At 38.2% G+C, this 15,778-nt stretch overlaps 1 protein-coding gene across 1 annotated transcript in view; it reads right to left on the reverse strand.

The window, feature by feature from the left end:
- Positions 1-11,404: 11,404 nt before the first annotated feature.
- SELENOF (selenoprotein F) overlaps positions 11,405-15,778 on the reverse strand; it is a 41,520-nt gene continuing 37,146 nt past the window's right edge. Inside the window, exons 4-5 of the mRNA XM_058538441.1 lie at positions 14,526-14,575; positions 11,405-12,284 (exon numbers count right to left, since the gene is read on the reverse strand). Of these exons, the coding sequence (XP_058394424.1) occupies positions 12,153-12,284; positions 14,526-14,575 (182 nt within the window). The 3' untranslated portion in view covers positions 11,405-12,152. The remainder of the gene's footprint in view (positions 12,285-14,525; positions 14,576-15,778) is intronic.

A 15,778-nucleotide genomic window follows, 5' to 3' on the forward strand; every position in this document is an offset into this window, starting at 1 on the left:
TTTGTAGCAGCTTCAGCAAACATGAAAACTACTGTGTGACACTGTACATCATTTCAAGAACTTTCTCAAGAAAATTCTCTTCTATTATTTTTCAAAATGTCTACTCTGTGTGTGCAAGAAAAAGCACCTTCAGATGTAGGGTTTTCATTCAGATTCCTCTTTGAAACAAATTTTCTCATAGAAAATTGAACTTAGTGAGACAGGATGTTAAACAAATACACATTTGTTGTGCTAAGCCCAGGAGAACAGACTCTTCCAATACTGCACAGGCAGAACACAAAACACTAAGACTTCTGCATGAAGAAGGGGAGTTCTTCCCTTCTCGTGAACTATCATGTTCCCTCATTAGTTCTGCACAGTGTCAGATGTAACAGTGTAAGTAAACTCTGGGTGGGTGACACAGCTGGGAGAGAACCTCAATATGCGTGGAGGTGACTCTCCTATTTAGACACACAGAAAAGGGACCTTTGGAAAACTTTTAAGATATAAAAGATGTCGCTGCCACTTAGCAAAATGCTTTTTGCATCATGTTGAGAAACAAATTTAAGTGAGCCTCTAGGGAAGCCTATTATACAGATTAAAAGTCAATCAGGTTGGGTGACTTACCCAAGGCCCCTGAACTCAAAGTCAAGAATGATTGTTGTTTTACTCTGCAGGGGTTAAATGGTACACAAAACACCCTATAAATGGGTTCTGTCCTCAGAGTCCTGGACAGGAAGAGTTCTGAGAACAGCTGTCCAGTCCATGAAAGGGTTTTTGGCCAAGACAGTGTTTAAAAACTTGTCCATTGTCAGTGCCTTTATATGGAGTATGTGTTTTCTCTTTGCCAGAGTTCTTATCACTCCCTATTGATTTTATCTGACCTTTGCTACCTGCCTGACCTGGCCCCTGCTGCCCTTTGAATTTCTGACACTTGACAGAGAGAGGAGGGACAACTTGCAATATCGGTGAGGGTGGGGGAGGGCAGAGGAGAAGATAGAAGAGAACTAGTAAAAAGTGGTGTGGCCCCTGCTGCCCTTTGAATTTCTGACACTTGACAGAGAGAGGAGGGACAACTTGCAATATCGGTGAGGGTGGGGGAGGGCAGAGGAGAAGATAGAAGAGAACTAGTAAAAAGTGGTGTGCTAGAAGCAAAAGATGTTCAAGACAGAAGTACAATTGGTACAGAAAGTTCAAATAGAATGAGAACAGGGATTAGTGATTAGAAGATTACTGTTTGAGGGGGGACCGGAACCAGATTATAATTGGGTTGAGCAATGCAAGGAATTGAACTTGGACTAATAGCTAGTATAGATTTGATTAGAAAAAAATCATAATTTAGACTTGGAATCTGATCTTCTCACTGATATATAGCAATCAATAACTAGGCTTATATATTTTTAGAAAAAATAAGCTTTCACTGATGAATTTTAGCTCCACTGTCATATTGAGGCTGATGGAAGGACTTTAACTAAGGTCACTGGGGAATATGAAAGAGATGCCAAGGAGAAAACAGGTTAATTTCTTGGCACAAAGAAATGTGAAGTCTTCTAGAAGCCACTAGTGCATTTTACATAATTGCTTAATTTCAGGAAATCCTGACTCACCGCCCCTATGGAGTAGGAGGCAAGGGCTGGTCTCAATTTACAAACCTGTAAACTAGCTTTGAGTAGAGCAGAGATTATTCTTGACAGAACTATGTCTGTTCAATGCCTATTTTAATTTGAAAATGTTTTGGTATGTGTATGTTTTATTTTAAGAAAAAACAGGCTTCATTTGGGGTGTTCTGGAAATAGTTAAAACTAAATGGGCCAGGTAACACCTCCTGGCATAACTTTTGAATGGGAAATAAATTATCAGATCTATGTAATCAGACAAATGAGCCCTTGATAAATGGCCCAGGTGAAGCTTGAATAAAGAAAAATGAGGGCCGGCCCCGTGGTTTAGCAGTTAAGTGTGCGCGCTCCGCTGCTGGCGGCCCGGGTTCGGATCCCGGGCGCGCACCGATGCACTGCTTGTCCAGCCATGCTGAGGCCGTGTCCCACATGCAGCAACTAGAAGGATGTGCAGCTATGACATACAACTATCTACTGGGGCTTTGGGGGAAAAATAAATAAATAAATAAAAATTTTAAAAAAGAAAAATGAGAAGTTAGAACTAGTTTGCTAAACCAGGGTACTAGTGGTGGGTAATGCAAGAACCAGAATGCTACTAATAACGTCACTGAAAATTTAACCTTTTTCTTATTTAATCCTCACAATAATGTGGAGTGTTCACAATAGCTATTATTAACCCTATTTTACAGATGAGAAGAACATGAAAAAGAATGATTAGATAATTTAGCCAAACTCACACAGTAAGGTAGTGAAGATCCAGGGCGAGACTCAGATAGGAAGGTCAGTGTCACTCTAGATTTGTCCTCCATCTACTTCGTCTTCTGCTTTCCTCAGCAACGATTCCAAACCTTTACAAATCCATTACTCAATCCTTTGTCTGCTTTCTCAAATCCTGATGAATGACCTTGCCTCCTAGGTCACTGAGAAAGCTGAGGTCCCTAAACTCTCCATATTATCTCCCTACCATGTTGTCTATGCTCTTGCCCATCCTTGTCGCTTGTCCTCTAGGCTCTCCCTTCTGGTCGAAGCCAAGCCTTTCCACACATGTGTCTGACCGTTGCCTCTCTCCCTCATTTTACCTCTCCTTCTTCACTGGCATCTTCCCCTCTGTTTATAAACACACTCAAGTTTCTCTCAAGCTAAAAAAACCCCTCCTTTGACTCTCAAATCCAATCTACCTCTTTCCTGTGTTATTCAGTTTTCTCCAAAGAGTTATCACTACTTCCCACCTCCTAATTTCTCTTCAACTCACTTCTCTCCACACCTGCCTGAAATCAGGTTTCTGGCAGTGTTATGGGCTAAATTGTGTTCCCCCAAAATTCATAAGTCCTCAGTACCTCAGAACATGGTGAGGGAACAGAGGAGACAAAGCTCCAATGCACCTAGTGATCATGAGAAAAATTGATGTGACACCAAATATTAAAAAGAGAGGGCAGAGGGACTGCCTTCATAGATGACTGGCACCAAGGAGTGTGAGACTGAAGCAGATTTGAAGTCTGTTCCAGGAGAAGTCACAGGGAAGGGAAACAATACAAACCAAATACCAATGGAAAGAATGACAAAGAGTAAGAGAATCCCCAACTGTTAGTACTTTTTCCCCCTCTCTTGGCTACTCACTGCCAAGTACCATGATTCTAGCAAGTCATATCATCATGGAAACCTGAAGATACCACTTGCTTTGCTCTATGTGGATACTGATTTATTGAAAATAACTGAGAACAAATACTTTAGCATTCTCAAATGCACTCACTTAAGAACTCAGGTGTTAAATCATAGTTTTTCTAGTTTACAAATAACTAGGTAATGTCAGACAGGATAAAATATCTGGCTACATGGAGAATAGATTACATCCATCATTTCTTCCTGTTCTAACAGGTCAATAACTGTCGAAAAAGATTACATTAATTTGACAAGATGTATTTCTTCTAGAGCTATGCAAGTAACTTTTCCACTTCTGTTTGTAAATCAATTACAAAACATATTTTTCCCACTATTGTTCTGCCTTTCAGAAACTTCTGAACCAATTGATATCATTGTTTATACTCAAAAGATGACTTTTTCTTTTTTACATCTGTTAACTCTTTTCTTGTAAACAGTGTTAAATGACTCATTTAATCAGCTTTGATGGTATATACTATATACAGTCAAACATAAACACAATCCCATATGTTACTGCTAATGAGGAAAACACTGCCACCTTGACAAAGGCCCTTTGGCTAGGTGGCTATGAGGCAGAGCCTGTCAAAATCCCGGAGTACTCTCAGTCTGACAATCTCTGAACATAGGTTGTATATAGAGCCTGTAATAGTCTAGACTCGTGTTGATCTTTTTCTTGCAAATCTTTATAAGTGAAAGTTAATCATTAATGCACAGAATATTGCAAGAGGCATAGTAGTAAGGGTTCTCTAGAGAAACAGAACCAATAGAATCTCTCTATTTTATTTATATTCAGACTGAGAAGTCTGAAATCTGTAGAGGAGTACAGCAGGCTGGAAATTCAGGTACGAGTTGATGTAGCTGTCTTGAGTCTGAAATCTGTAGGGAAGGACAGCAGGCTGGAAACTCAGGTAGGTTGTCTGTGTTGTACTCTTTTTTTTTTTTTTTGGTGAGGAAGATTGGCCCTGAGCTAACATCCATTGCCAATCTTCCTTGTTTTGCTTGAGAAAGATTAGCCCTGAGCTAACATTTGTGCCCATCCTCCTCCATTTTGTATGTGGGATGCTGCCGCACCATGGCTTGATGTGCGGTGCCTAGGTCCACGCCCGGGATTTGAACCTGTGAACCCTGGGCTGCCGAAGCAGAGTGCACAAACTTAACCACTACACCACTGGGCTGGCCCCCTGTGTTGTACTCTTGAGGCAGAATGAATTCTACTCTGGGAAACCTCAGTCTTTGTTCTTACAGCCATAAAATGATTGGACAAGGCCCATCCACATTATGGAGATAATTTGCTTTACTTAAAGTCTACTGATTCTAACTGTTAATCACATCTAAAAAGTACCTTTACAGCAACATGTAGACCAGTGTTTGACCAAATGACTGGGTACCATAGCCTAGCCAACTTGACACATCACAGGAGGGAATGTTAACTATTGAAAACAAGTCAGGGGCCGGCCCCATGGAATAGTGGTTAAGTTTGCATGTTCCACTTCAGCGGCCCAGGGTTTGCTGGCTTGGATCCTGGGTGTGGACCAACTCATTGCTCATCAAGCCATGCTGAGGCAGCATCCCACACAGAACAACTAGAAGGACCTACAACTAGGATATACAACTATGTACTGGGGCTTTGGGGGAAAAAAACGAAAAAAGAGGAAGATTGGCAACAGATGTTAGCTCAGGGCCAATCTTCCTCAAAAATAAATAAATAAATAAATAAATAAATAAATAAATAAATAAATAAATAAAAAGTAAAACAAATCATTGGGCCAGCCCCATGGCCTAGTGGTCAAGTTCAGCACGCTCTGCTTCAGCGACCCGGGTTTGGTTCCTGGGCGCAGACCTACACCACTTGTCAGCAGCCATGCCATGGCTGCGACCCACATACAAAATAGAGAGGGACTGGCACAGATGTTAGCTCAGGGCAAATCTTCCTCAAGCAAAAAGAGGAAGATTGGCAAGAGATGTTAGCTCAGGGTGAATCTTCCTCAGCAAAAAAAAATAAATCATCGTACTCATGAATATGATGTTTATTTATACCAATTACAAATAAGGTGACCGGATGTACAGAATTATTGACTTGTGCTGGGAGAGTGGGCAGGTGTCCTACATCAGCTCTGCTTTAAGGGTGGGAGGGTCTCGTGCGAAGCTAACTTAGGGATGTTCACGTTGCTTTGAAAATCAGCAGTACAAAACTGACAACGTTGCTTTGCTCTAATTAGAAGTCTGAGAGGCAAGTTTTTGTTCCAATTAAATCATTGGGAATGTCTGACCGATGGATAGACCTAGAACCACAAGTAGCAACTAAGAATTTCTCAAACAGTACTAAAAGCAAGTCTGAAGTGAGAAAAATGCCCCTTAAGGCAAAAGAAAAACACACTAAAAAAAAAAAAAAGTCACCCAAATGCATTGGGCTGTAGATGAGTAGGTGTGGTGGTTTTTTTTTTTTTTTTGTGAGGAAGATCAGCCCTAAGCTAACATCCGTGCTAATCCTCCTCTTTTGCTGAGGAAGACCGGCTCTGAGCTAACATCTATTGCCAATCCTCCTCCTTTTTTTTCCCCCAAAGCCCCAGTAGATAGTTGTATGTCGTAGTTGCACATCCTTCTAGTTGCTGTATGTGGGACCCGGCCTCAGCATGGCCGGAGAAGCGGTGCGTCGGTGCGCGCCTGGGATCTGAACCCGGGCCGCCAGCAGCGGAGCACGTGCACCTAACCGGTAAGCCACGGGGCCGGTCTGGTGTGGTGGTTTTAAAACATGGCTCCAAAATTCTTCTGACACTCCTCCATTGAGTTTATGTTTCCTTCTCCTGATTCTGGGTTCTGTGGCTACTCGACCCATAAAATATGTTGGAAGTGACACTGTGCCATTTCCGGGCCCAGGCCTTAAGAGATGGGCAGTTTCCACTTCCTGCTTCTTAGGATGCTTGCTTTTGGAAGCCAATCACCACGCTGTGAGGAAGCCTAAGCTGCCCAAGGGAAAGGAATTGACAGTCAGTGCCAGTTTGCTAGCTGTGTGAGCGACCTATCTTGGAAGTGGATCCTCTTGTCCCAGTTGAGTTGGTCCAGCTGACCTTGTGGAGCAGAGATGAGCTGTCCTCACGGAGCCCTGCCCGAAGAACAAGTTTGTGAGCAAAATAAATAATCATTGTTTTAAACCACTCAGACCATTAAGTTTTGCGGGGGTTTGTTATGCAGCAATAGAAACTAGGCTAGAAGACGCTTGGCTGGGATCAGGGCTGGGCCTGTGGGTTAAGATCTAGCTGATACCCAGTGGATAGGCAAGGAGTAGAGCTGGACAAAGAGATTTCATTCCATATGGGGAAGAATTGGAGTCCTGTATTGTTGGACTAAGATGAAGAGATAATATATGCAGATTTAAAGTAGATGAGTCATTGTTCACAGGATCAGATTAGGTAGGAAAACACAGAAGTCACATACAGAGAGTGTGGGCTATGGATCAGTATCCAGATGTTCAAGCCAGGAAAGAAGAAATGGAAACACAATTCAGGCCAGGAGAATAGATTTCAAAATCTGGGATGGCAAATATGGTGGTCTAATTGGGCATATGGGCATTCATGATGTGGGAGATCAGGCAACAGGAACCAGGGACTTGGTCAAAAGTCTGCGTGTAGGAGGAGGTGAAACCAGTTCCAAGAACTCTGGTACTAGTTACAGTGGAGGTGGAGACAAGAAAAGACATAGATATTGAGTCAAATATTTCCAAGGCTGGAGCTCCATGATCTTTCACTGGAGCTAGAATTGAGAGTAGTGCTCAGCTCAAAGATGGGACGAGGAGAATGCCTGAGTGTGGTGTGGACTAATAAGTACTTCCTATTATTCATATCGACATAACTAGTGAATATTCTAAGAATTCTTTGAATATATACACAGATGAACATTGGAATCTCATAAAATTTAACATTTATGCTTAGGCTTGTCTTTTTTCTTCTCAAAGCAAGTTGATGAGTAGTTTTAAAAAGCAAATTGTATACTAGAAGTTCCTAAAGAGGTTATTAGTCATTAGTGAAAGCACTAGATAAAGCACTTAAGTGTTTAAGGCATGATGGAATATTTGCTGATTGTTCATGACTTTCGGAGTTGATCTTACTGGATTTTGTCATTCTCCAGCTTAAGGTTTTTTCCTTTTCTGGTTTTATTCTAGAAATAACTTAGAATACAGCTAAATTCTTAAGATGGCACGAACTGGATCTTCCTTGTCTACCTTCCCAACCTCATTTCCTACTACTCTTCCCTCTCGCTCACTAGTTTCCAGACACACTGGCCTTCTTTCAGGTATGTGAAAGTTCCAGACTCTCTACTAAATCAGGATCTTTGCACATGCTCTTCCCTCTGACTGGAAGGCATTTCAATTCACTCTTTTCCTGGATAGCTTCTGTTCATATTTTAGGCCTCAGTTTAAATGTCACATCCTTCATAGATCCCTGAACTCATTAGTTTCCTTTGTAATTCTCTCCTAGTAACTTTTTCTTCTTCATTGATTTTACCATAATTGCAATTATATACTTGTACTTTTGCTTAATGGTTGCCTCTCCCACTAGAATGTGACCTCTACCAGATGTGTGGACATTATAATTTTTTTCATGACTGAAGCTGGGAAAGAGAAAAATGAGTTAAAACCCAGTAAAGTGACAGAAGGCAGAAGAGGCAGGTAAAATTGAGAGAATAAAACATATCAGCCAAAGAATTAAAGAATTACAGTCTGAAGACCATTTATTGGAGGGCAAAGTGCTTAACACATCTCAATGGCCCCTGATGATGAGACTGTAAAATGAGTACTCTTACTGAGAGATCGAGAAATTTAGGATGTGCGGAAATTGGAACACTTGTACATTGCTGGTGCAAATGTAAAATGGTGTAGTCACTTTGAAAAAGTTTTGCAGTTCCTCAAAAAGTTAGTATATGACTGAGCAATTCCATTCCTAGGTATGTATCTAAGAGAAACGAAAATATTTCCACACAAAAACTTGTACATAACTGTATATAGCTGCATTTATTCATAATAGGCAAAAAGTGGAAACTCAAATGTCTACCAAGTAATGGATAAATGTGGTATATTCACACAAAGGAATATTATTCAACCACAAAAAGGAATGAAGTATTGATACATGCTTTAATATGGATGAACTTTGAAAACATGCTAAGTGAAAGAAGCCAGGAAACATGTGGAAAAAAGGCCACATATTTTATGATTCCACTTATATGAAATATCCAGAATAGGCAAATTCATAAAGACAGAAAGCAGACTAGTGGTTGTCTAGGGCTGGGGGTGGGTGGGTATGTGTGTGATAGATAATGGGTATAAGATTTCTTTTTTGGGGTGATGAAATGTTCTACACTTAGATTGTGGTGATGGTTGCACAACTGTGTGAATATACTGAAAAACCATTGAATTGCACACTCTATGTGGGTAAATTTTAAATGTGAATTATATCTCAATAAAAACATAAAAAAAAGTTAGAGTCAGTTCTTGGTACTCATCGTAGTTATTATGTTCTATAAATTTGATGCAAACTCTGAATTAGCAAATACCAGTGCTCTAGGGGAAATGCAGGATCAGGTTCCCATGAGCCTCTGGTCACAACATTTTTGTCAATCTGTCAATACATAACCTTGTTTTATGTTTCTATGAAAAGACACCTTAGTTAATATATATTGTTGATTTGTTAACATTGAACTCACAGCCAGTAGCACTGTAACTCATGCCTGAACAAAACTTATCTAAAACATGTATTTTTCTCATGAGGCGCGTCAACATAGCCTTCTTGCACTTATTAGGAACACTAGACAGCGCTTCAGCACTATGCACAGGGGCCATGTTAAACAGCTAAATCCTCAACAAAAGGCACAGAAATGCAAAAAACGTGGCACTAAATAAACGGTGAAAAGGATACTTGTTTACAGCATGAGAGCTGAAGCAAGGTGTCACCTTGTTTGACCTTGGCTGGGAGTATGTGCGTTGGGTGACTCAAATTTTTCGCTGCTCTGCGCACATCTGTGAATGACTTTGAAATTGCCTGGAGTATTGATTTGGGGTTACAATTAAATTTTAATGAGTAGGTGAATATGTAAATATGGAATTCATGAATAATAAAGATCAACTGTAGTTTAGTTTTCTTCCAAAATGGTTTTTAAAAGTTTTGAATTTCAAGGTCTAAACTTCAATCTCTTCATAATGCTGGATGGATAAAATGCCGTATTTGTAAATTTTGTTTCAAGAGCGGCTAACAGGAAGGAACTCGTCTTAGAGGCTTCAGACAATTCTTCTTAGTTTTATTCCCTCAGTATCTCTAAATAAATAAATAATCATGCTATTGATTCCTGGGCCAAGGACCAGTTCAAAGGTGAAATGTTTATATTTAATCAGCAAAGGTCTATTTTGAATTTTTCATCACAAATGCAGGCCCTCTCCTCCCAGAAAAAGTCCTCTGTCACCACAGAATGTAACTAAAAGGTACTTTTAATTTTCAAGTAAAAGAAATACTTACCTAGCTGTGCTCCTATCTGGAATCTGTACACCTAGTTCCCGTGTATTTGTAGACATGCTTTCACATAGGAACTACTGCCAATTTTAATTTCCAAAGTTTTGCAGTATTTGCTTTCAAATGTATTTTATGCATTTTATTAACTTTAATTTTAGACTAGCTTTCAAGCTTCAAATCCTCTTAAAACAGGAAATGTCACTTCTTGCTCATAGCTCCTTGTAAAAGGCTTTTGCCAAATTCAGGAATTTAGACATAAATTAACTGTTTTAGGTTATGAGTAACATCATTTTGGCAGGGGGAGCAAATCTATAAATATCAAGTGACTATTACATATCCATATTTGTGAACTTGAATAAGCTTAATCAAACGTCAGAATTTGGCTACAAAATGGTACATTTTGGATCATTATTTATACCCCTTTCTTGGTAATCAAGATTCCTTTTTTTTTTTAAAAAGCTTTTAGCTGTTCTTTGATTGGAATTGGTGAAAAACAGTTGGAACTGGCCGATTAACTCAAACCTCCCAATTAAAAGTGGAGCTTGGTAGATAAACATGTTTCTTCATTAACTAAAGAACTTCAGGCTCTAAGATACTGTGGGGTTCTTCAGCCTCTTTTGATCTCACATAACTTGAATATAATAGACTTTTTGGGCTTCTCTTCATTTTTTTTTTTTTAATACCAACGCCAGATACTCATTTAACCGGCTCTTCCTGCCCAGAGACCAGTCCAATTAGTTTTTTATGCCGATTGCAGAAGGTCTGAGTTTCATCCCTTCTATCCCACTATTCTTGCGTGTGTGGTGGCAACTCCTCTCCTGCTGTTTTTTCCACTGTCCATGACTGGCTTCATCGCCCTCCTGTTCTGAAGTAATAACCACCATCAGGGATTAGTGCTGCATTATGCAGGGCCTTGTACTATCAAAATGATGGCCCTCGCCATTACTCGGGATGATCAAAAGTAGACTACAGACTGTTTGGCCAGGACTTCTCATAGTATTTTATTTTGATTAACCAAATTGCCCAGGGTTTATTCATTCTCTTGCTGACTTTAAAAAGATACTTAATTTTAAATATGACATGACACAAGATGCTAGTAAAGATTAAAAATTGATCTCTATTAAAAATAAATATTCTATAAATATTTTCTGGTAGAGTTGTTTTTAAAGACTTCCAAATATCCTTGATTAAGATGGTTTAATTCAAAATCAAAAATTAAGAAAGTTTCCAGATTATAAGAATTTATCCTGAGATTGAGTTGACATAATACGATAGCAGACCAATTTGATAAGTAAGAGATTTAAATGACCTAAAGTCATTAGGATGAATGTTGTTCTTAGTAAACCACCTTACTTGAAGAAGTCACTTATATCAAATAGAAGGTTAAGCAAAGAAAAAAATTATCATTTTTAATAACTCATAGAAATTATATATTTTAAGAGATATTCCTTACATAAGATATCAAGAAAAATGTGCTCACAAATGAAAGCACTTTGAAAATAAGAAACTGCTAGACAAATATAAAGCAATATCACCCACAATAAGAAGTTATAAGAAAAAAAGGCTTATATGAAAATAAAATAATAAAAATGCATTGAGAAATGTGTCATTTTTAAACATGAAAGGACAAATTAGAAGAATTTCAAATTCAGATAGATTTTTTAAAGCTTTTTATTTATATTTTGGTCTTACAAATGACTGATTTTTAAATTGACTTTTCTGTAAGAATTTAATGCACAAAAATTTGCTAAATATCAGATCCACACAAATCCTCAAAACGGTTTTCTGTGTAGTCCTCATTAATGCAAATCTTCGTGAATGTTTCACTCTTACTGTAGATCTTGAATCTGTTTCACAATAATGAAGCCATAAAGATTTTACGCACTGCATTCATTATAAACTATAACGTTTCTATTAAAAGAAAAGCTGGGTAATACAAAACGATGTGAGAGGATCTGAGGAGCAGGCAATCTGTTGAGGCTTGGTATATTTTCTTTGCTCTGTAGTTTTCTGTCATTACTTTCAAGGAGCACACAGCACACGAGGCATAGTAATCATCTCCCTTATTAACCTCTCTAATTTAAAAATCTGTTGTTCAAAAACTGGACCAACTATCACAAACTATCGTTTGCATAATTAACCACAAGTCTATTACGAACATTTCGTTAGTGGTATCAACAAATGTAGGAGGATGGAAATTCATAAAAAATGGGTTTTCTTAAGCTTGCCAACTCAGATATCATGGGCTGTCTTGCCACTTCAACTTTTAATTAGATGTTATAATGCCCCACAGTAAAAGATTAATCAATGGAAGGAAGCAAAACTAAATTATTTTCTAGGTGCTGTAATATTTCATTTGATACAAAGGTAACAAAAGGATAGGATAAAATTTAAGCAATATTTATATGCGTTCCAACTTTTCACTCAGGAACTCTTCTACACTGTCTGTGTTCCATTTGAGGATGCTTAGTTCTTCAGCAATGTTCCCATTGTCATCCAAAAGCTTTAGTACAGGGTCTGAACCGCGAACATACTACAAAAAAAGAGACATCATCATTACTATCTGCTTAGAAGAGCCTTCTCAGCCTCAACCAAGATCCAAACCAATTCAATACAGTTTAACTAAATTTAATAGTAACAATAAAAAAAAGCTTTCAGACATAACATCACAACAGGTCTTAAAGGAAGTCTTTTCGAAAGAGTTTAACGGGATTTCCTAAAAAATGCGAATTAAAAAAATATTACGTTTTACCTCTAAAGAGAAAAACACCTGTTATCAAGACAGTTTATTTGGGATTTAAGCTTATTATTGAATGTAACAAATATTTATTGTACACATGATACTTTCAAACTCTTAAATGAGTTTAAAATCGAATGGAGGAGGCAGACAAGTTCAAAATAATTAATGAGAGAATGATCGTATAACAGCAATGTTGAAATAGGCCAGTCATGAAAGGACAAATACTGTATGATTTCCATTCATCTAAGGTAGTCAAAATCACAGAAACAGTTAAGTAGAAAGGTGGTTGCCATTGGCTGGGGGAAGATGGTATTAGTGTTTAATGGGCACAGTTTCAGTTTTGCAAATTGAAAGAGTTCTAGAGGTCTGCTGCACAACAATGTAAATAACCTTAACACTACTGAACTGTACACTTAAAAATAGTTAAGACAGTAAATTTAACGTTACGTTTTTTTTTTTTTACCACAATTAAAATAAAAAAAGTGGGCAAAATATCTGAACAGATACACCAAAGAAGATACACAGATGGCAAATAAGCCTACGAAAAAATGCTCAGTTAGGGAATTGCAAATCAAAACAACAATGAGATAACACTACACACTTATTTGAATGGCTAAAATCCAAAACACTGACGATACCTAATGCTGGTGAGGATGTGGAGCAACAGGAACTCTCACTCATCTCTAGTGGGACCGGAACATGACACAGCCACTTTGGAAGACAGTTTGGCAGTTTCTTACAAAGCTAAACAGTCTTACTATATGATCCAACAATTGTGCTCCTAGGTAATTACCCAAATAAGTTGAAAACTTATGTCTACACAAAAATTACACAAAAATATGTACAGTAGCTTTACTCAAAATTGCCAAGAAGTGGAAGCGACCAAGATGTCCTTCCATAGGTGAACAGAAAAAAAACCATGGTACAACAGAATATTATTCATATTATTCAGCATTAAAAAGAAATGAGCTATCCAGCTACAGAAAAGATATGGAGCATACTCCACAAAATGCTTATTGCTAAGTGAAAGAAGCCAATCTGAAAAAGCTACATACCATATGATTCCAACTACATGACATTCTGGAAAAGGCAAAACTACAGAGACAGTAAAAAGATCAGGGGTTGCAGGGGTTTAGGGGCTTGGGGCGGGTGAGGAGAGGAATGACTAGGCAGGACACAGGGGATTTCTAGGGCAGTGAAACTATTCTGTATGATACTGTAATGGTGGATACATGACATTATACATTAGGCAAAACTCCTAGAACTACACAATACAAAGAATAAGCCCTAATGCAAACTATGGAATTTAGTTAATAATAATGTATCCACACTATTGGTTCATCAATTGTAACAAATGTACCACATCAATGCAAGATGTTAATAATAAGGGAAACCGGGGTGGGGGGGGGAGGGTAGTATACGGGAATACTGTACTTTCAGATCAATTTTTCTGTAAACCCATAATTGCTTCAAGAAATAAAGTCTCTTAAAAAAAACTGATTATTAGGCTGAAAAGGATCCAGCCTTATCAGAGTCAGTAAAAGAACATTCCAGGCAGAGGGAACAGAAAGTACAAAGTCCCTGAGGTAAGCAAGAGACTGGGCCGTTCAAGGAAGAATGGCCGTAGCACAGTGAGCAAAAGAGAGAGAAGACGGGGACTAGATCATAAAGGCTTTTGTAGGCCATGGTTAGGAGTTTGAATTTTATTCTATATGAAATAGGAAAATAATAGAGGATTTAAACAGAGCAGTGACATGATTAGATTTAAATGTTTAAAATTCACTCTGGTGATGTAGAATACAGACTAAACACGGAAAGAGTGGAAAAAGGGAGACCAGATATGAGGGCTTGGCAGCAGTCCAGGAAAAGAGGATGGTGCCTGGAGTAGGGGATGATGTAGAGATGGAAAGAAGAGGATGGATTTGGGATATAAAAAAAAACAAAAAAAACCCTGATTATTTATTCAAATATTTATTGTGATTCAAAAAAGAAATAAATGCTGGAAAAAAAGGAATTCCATTAAAATCACTTTACCTTGATTTGCAGTCCTCTGAAGAGTTTGGGTTTATCACTCCTGACAAAAGCTGACGAGAAGAAAAAGATTCAAATTATTCACTTTCAAATCCAAGCTAGCCACAAAGATCAATACAAAAAGTAGAAATAAACTCAATTAAAAAAAAAATTAGATCCTATATGGAAAGACTAAGAAAATTCAAACAGAGGGGCCGGCCCCGTGGCTTAGCAGTTAAGTGCACGCGCTCCGCTACTGGCAGCCCGGGTTCGGATCCCTGGCGCGCACCAACGCATTGCTTCTCCGGCCATGCTGAGGCTGCGTCCCACATACAGCAACTAGAAGGATGTGCAGCTATGACATACAACTATCTACTGGGGCTTTGGAGAAAAAAAAGGAGGAGGATTGGCAATAGATGTTAGCTCAGAGCCGGTCTTCCTCCGCAAAAGGAGGAGGACTAGCACGGATGTTAGCTCACGGCTGATCTTCCTGACCAAAAAAAAAAAAAAAAAAAAAAAAAAAAGTCACTGCCCCAATACAGTTCAAAATATCTACAATAAAAAAAATGAATTATTAAAAAAAAAAAGAAAATTCAAACAGATATAAATAAATGGAAAGACGTATCATACTCTTCAATGGGAAGACTAAATATTTTAAGATGTTAATTGTTTCAAATTAATCAAAATCCCAAATTCCAATGGGATTTTGAGGGCTTGACAAAACGACAGTAAAAGCTCAGCTAAAAGAGGAAATGTGTGAGAAGAGGCAGGGCAGCTAGAAAAAGTAAAATATGAGAAGAGGATTTGTTCAATTGTTTATTAATATACTATGTGATACTGATACCAGAATAGACAAAACAAAGAAACAGGTTAGGAAATCTAGAGAGATACAAATATCTGTATGAATTTTTTAATAAGGTAAAGCTTTGAAATCAGAGAGAAGGAGGAGGGTAGGGAGAGAGTGATTTTGTGTGTGTCCATCTGGGGTGTGTGTGTGAATTATTCAATACATACTTTTTGGAAAAAGCTACTGGAACTATTTGGAAACCATTTGGAAAAAAAAAAGAAAAATAGGTGCTGGTATCAGTGCTGGTATCTTATATCTAAATAAATTCCAGATGGATTAACATTTTCAATTCATTCAACAAATATTTATTGAATACCTAACTGTATGCCAGGGGACAGAGATAAAGCTATATAAAATAGACACGATTCCTGCTCTTATGGAGTTTACAGTCTGGTAGGGAAGAAAGATGCTAAACCAGTAATCACACAAC

Source organism: Diceros bicornis, chromosome 4 (genome assembly GCF_020826845.1).
Source record: "Diceros bicornis minor isolate mBicDic1 chromosome 4, mDicBic1.mat.cur, whole genome shotgun sequence".
Classification (NCBI taxonomy): Eukaryota; Metazoa; Chordata; class Mammalia; order Perissodactyla; family Rhinocerotidae; genus Diceros; species Diceros bicornis.